At 42.8% G+C, this 4,917-nt stretch overlaps 1 protein-coding gene across 3 annotated transcripts in view; it reads right to left on the bottom strand.

Moving 5' to 3' along the window:
- Window positions 1–4,880, bottom strand: part of si:ch211-183d21.1 (uncharacterized) — a 26,192-nt gene extending 21,312 nt beyond the window's left edge. For 2 of the 3 annotated variants that reach the window (XM_014008184.1, XM_014008182.1), the window contains exons 1-3: window positions 4,721–4,880; window positions 1,987–2,834; window positions 1,712–1,892 (exon numbers count right to left, since the gene is read on the bottom strand). In XM_014008184.1, the coding sequence (XP_013863638.1) occupies window positions 1,712–1,892; window positions 1,987–2,818 (1,013 nt within the window). In that variant the 5' untranslated portion in view covers window positions 2,819–2,834; window positions 4,721–4,880. The remainder of the gene's footprint in view (window positions 1–1,711; window positions 1,893–1,986; window positions 2,835–4,720) is intronic. The other variant, XM_014008183.1, reaches the window with a different exon arrangement.
- Window positions 4,881–4,917: the final 37 nt, after the last annotated feature.

The raw sequence follows: 4,917 nt of genomic DNA on the forward strand, positions 1-4,917 counted from the left end.
CATCAAAAGTAAATAAATTAATAAAAAAAATCTACATTTTAAATTTGTCATGATGAAAAATAAAATTAGAAAACACAAAAAAACATAGGTCCACACAAGTCACAAAGAAAGAGCATAAGAACTGGCCTGTAGGACTGAGTTACACCTAAACACTTCTGATATACTGTAGGTTTCTATCTGTCAGTGATCTTTGAGTTTGAGATAAAAAAAGTGTCAACAGAGTGACAAACAGCTTGTGAATCACTGTTAGTGTGGCTTTGTATTTGTATTGGCCCTGTTTTGATTTTTTTAACACACTGGTGGCAGCGGGCAGGACGGCCTGCGCTGCTGCGGTTAAACAGCTGACTGTGTGTCTCTGCCGACTGCCGCCTTTCTCTTTTCTCTCCTGCAAAGAGGGCAGAGACAGACACAGCCAGGGAGGCGTGTGAAATAGTCAAAAATTGCAGCCACTTTTTTTACTTAGTAATTTGACCAGTCAAGTTTAGTCTAAACTTGCAGGTCGCTGAGAAAAAGAGTGAAAAAAATCCGGTGTGTGTGCGCGTGCGTCATATTGTGAACGTTGGGCTTTGGGTGGGTCAAACGCGCTGTTTTTATGTGTCTCTTGCATCACGCACATGCCCGTGCTTGTGTGGGTTGGGTTTTTGTGCTAGTTTTGTGCACGCTCATGATGTGCATTGTGGTTGGTCAGGTACGGTGATGGTTTTGTGCGTACCCTCTGATAAAATCCTGCAGGCGCCCCTGTACATGAGACATTTGTTTGTAAATGTTTTAATTGATTTTGTACTCTATTTTACTCCTATCTTGCCTTTTATGGGTGCTTCTTGTTCTTATTTTATTTATCATGATGTATTTGATTGTAATTTAAGATTTGTAGTTTTAAATTTTGTAATGTTTGTTTGCTGCTGCCGTTCTTGGCCAGGTCTGTCTTGAAAAAAAAAAAGATTTTTAATGTCAATGAGATCTACCTGGTTAAATAAAGGTTAAATAAATAAAATGTATGATTGAACAAGTGTATTAAAACCACAAACCAGTTCTGAAACATTGTGTCATATTAAGAACTCTAYCAAAAACTGTAATGTCTTTATCAAGTTATTTTTACAGCCAGCCAGCTATCATCGGCTAAATATTTTTTTAAATCAAAGTCTCTCTGAGTAATTAAAAAAAACATTTTCACACCTTTATATTTAGAGAACAGAGTAATTACATGTCARTCTTCTCGAGTCTCYATAAAGACAAGAAAAGTGGATGTTWCCCTGGTCCGGACRTCTCAACAGAGTCCATTAGTTTGTCAAATGTCATGCCAGCTTGTGACAAAAGAGCRTAACGTGTTTCCTTTATGTCATGATTATGCTGGTTATAATATAGATTATGCTCAGCATTTTAACATTAGAAAGTTTTACACAAAACACCCTGGAGGAGAAGAACAGCCTCACACAGGAAATAAAATGGTCATTGTTTCAGGTTGGGTGTGTTTTTGAGTCAGAGCTGTGTCGACACTATAAACCAAAGAGGAACTGTAGTCACAAGATGACCCATTCCTCTCACCCTTAAGTGTTGCTCAACTCACAGGCCTCAAAAATACTCACTAAACACATATAACAGTCACCAAAACCATGTTAAACACAGAGGAAATGTTCTAATGATATATTATCCATGTTGGGTTGTTTTGTCTTTTAAAGAACAGATGTGAAGTATAATTTCAGTGACTTGCTTGGTACTGAGCTGGTACGGCAGCCTGCCGGGGATGAGCGTCTCGGTGAGGTTGGCGCTTGGCTTGTTTCCTGGTCCAGCAAACACAAAAGCATCCAGAGGCTGAATCTGGCTCAGTGGACTCCCCACCGGAAAGTGTGTGGCTTTACCACTGTAAATAGCCACAGCACCAGACTCATCTCCTGAGGAAAAAACAGCAACAGGAACAGAMCATTTCCTATTTCAGTTGAAATTTAGATCAAATGAAACAAACCGTTTTGGCGGCAAGGGCTTTACCTTTCATGAATTTCTTCTCTATGGTCACATAGTTTAGTCCACTTCTAGAGGTGTCCACATCCAGACTGACGCTAACCCTGTCTGTTTTCCCGTCCCACACCACCAGAACTAGAGGGCCTGCAGCCGTGGCCTCAGTCAGTTCCACAAACCCGTCCACCTGTCCTCCACCCAGCTTCAGCTCATTTATGAAAGGACTGGCTGACGGAGCGGCAGGCGGGGTGCAGTTGTTCCTCTGTCCCGGGGAGGGCGAGGACACCTGAAAGCCCCAGTGATCTTCAGAGAGCAGGCAYCTCTCAATTGACTCGTCCCCCTCGAGCGCCGCTTCGTCTTCGACAAAGGCGGGCTCCCCGGGGGTCAGGATTTCGGCCAAGAACTCTGCTCCTCCGGTGCGGCGAGTCATGTAAACAACCGCGTCAACCAGCCCGACCGCGGTGACGTTCATTTTCTCATTGTAGCGGGCGGCCGACGAGTGATAGAGGACGATGGCATCCGGACCATTCTGGACCGTGTTTGGAGGGAGTAGGATGGCTGGCTTGGGCAGCAATTCCACTGAGCCCACCAGGAAGAAGCCCCTGTCATCTGTGCTGTGGCCCTTAAGGTCCAAAACCTTGTACGCAATATTTCCATTGCCATTATAGAACACAAGGGTATAGCCTTCCAGCGAGGCCCGCTGTCCACTGGTGTGGTACAGCTCCACAAACTCTGTAGTGTCCAGTCTTGGGTTGTCAGCGTTGATCTCACTGATGATGAGGCAGGGGTCGCCATGGACCACCACCAGCAGGCAGAGATGGATGGCACAGATCAAACCAACAAACATCATTTTGGAAGGCATCGCAGCAAACCAGCTTCTGAAAAAAAAGTACATGAATCATAAATCAGCTTATTGAGCARTTATTTTAATTTTTTTTAAGATGAAAAATAAACATGGGGTTTGGGGTTGTGCTACAAGTGGAAGAATATAACTATCTTGATGTCTTGTGATGGTAGAGTGGACCGAGAGTTGGATTGACAGATTAGGGCCTCATCTTCAGTAACAAGCTTCCTTTGTAGGGTGGCTGGGTTCAGCCTTAGAGATAGGGTGAGGAGCTCCGTCAGGGTAGAGCTGCTGCTCTGCATCAAGAGGAGTCAGTTCGGGTGGTTCATCTGATTAGGATGCCTCCTAGATGCCTCCCTTTAAAGGTATTCTGGGCACGTCCCGCTAGTAAGAGCCCCCGGGGATGATCCAGAACTCGCTGGGAGGATTATGTATCCTCTCTGGCCTGGGAATGTCTTGGGGTCCCCAGTACAAGCTGGCTGGAAAGTGTTGATGGGAAGAGGGATGTCTGGGTTTCTCTCCTGGACCTGTGGCCTCCATGACCCGATAAGTGGTAGAAGATGTAGAAAAATAAACACTGGCCAAAATAACAAATAGATACTGACTGCCATGATTTCTAAAGATCTGCCTCTGTCACCAAGAAAACTCACATCAGCTGACTTCTAGTTTATTGTCATTTCTGAGAGTATTGCACAGTCTACCTTTGGGGTGAATTACACTGGCATTTAATCATAGGAAGACTGACTACTATCCCTAGTCTGGTCGTTATGGAGACATTGCATTGACTTCCATTAAGCTCTACAGCCTAACCCTGACCCCTTACCCTAAACCTAACCTCACAGGTACATACTGTACCTGATCCTTAATCTAACGTAAACTCAATTCACACCTTACCCCTAACCCACCAATGGCATTTCCCCACATGGGGACTAAGCTTAGGTCCCCATTGGTTCCCACATGCCAATAATGGTCCCCACATAGTAGGGAATACCAGCTTTTTAAATTTTGTTCACTTGTGTATAATCTTTTCCACTGTTTGGAAATTGCTTCATAAGCCTTTCCACCTTGGCATTATATGAATACACACCTGTATGCTCCAGACTAGCAAAAGTCTGCTAATATAGGAGGTGGTCATACTGCTGATGATAGTCAAAAACCTTTGATCAGAACTGAACATCTTGAATCCTACAGAAGCAGCAAAATGTTGCTTTTCCCCCCATTTTGGCTTCAATTTTGTTTAAAAAAACATGACATAGTGGAATAAGTTTTTATTTTTATTTTTTTTTAACACTTGAGGTTAGATTTGAGCAATTTTCCAACTTTGTGAAATCCAGATCATTTTCTATTAGAAATAAAATTAGCTACTTAATTGTCCTCAAGATTGCTAAAAATAATAATTAAAAAAATTAAATAAAAAAATTACACAGGAACTAAATTGTATGATCATCCCTTGCAGACTACATTAATAGGCCAGACCTCATACCATCATGAATGAGTCTTTCTGTGAGTCTATTCATGGTGACAGTCAGTGGGAATGCACKGCTTCTGCATGAGTCATGAAATGTTGCGACACATACTGGCACCAGATTGTAACTTTGAATCCAGTGTTGAAAAGCTTCAGATGTGGCTACAGTGAAAGTCTAAAAAAACAAGTTTAAACTGTGGCTATGTTTGAGCAGATTCATGATGCATTTAGTTATTTTATTTATTTTTTTTATTATTATTTGTTTGCACGACAGTCTGGTTTTGTTTAATGAAAAGTTAAATTAAAAATTCAGTTCAGGAATTATCTTCGACATTTATTCCAGTCACGGTTAGGCAGCTATGCATGCATAGGAAAAAAAAAAAGGGGGGGGGACTGTCAATCTGCTTTCTAACACACACACACACAAACACACGGTCCTTAAAGGCAACACTTACTGTGATTCTTCGGTCCGGTTATGGCTCGGTGAGCGGTCCAAACTTTCCAGCCGGATGTAAACGCATCACAGGTTTGGAAAGATGATTTGGTAAAGTTAGTTTTCTGTTCTCCGTCGCTCCCGTCATTCACAAAGCAGCACTTTCTTCACCCCCCTCCTCTTCCTCGGTGCTGTGGGCGGTGACACGAGGGGCGGGGG

The sequence above is a fragment of the Austrofundulus limnaeus genome, unplaced genomic scaffold (genome assembly GCF_001266775.1).
Source record: "Austrofundulus limnaeus strain Quisiro unplaced genomic scaffold, Austrofundulus_limnaeus-1.0 Scaffold48, whole genome shotgun sequence".
In the NCBI taxonomy this organism is placed as follows: Eukaryota; Metazoa; Chordata; class Actinopteri; order Cyprinodontiformes; family Rivulidae; genus Austrofundulus; species Austrofundulus limnaeus.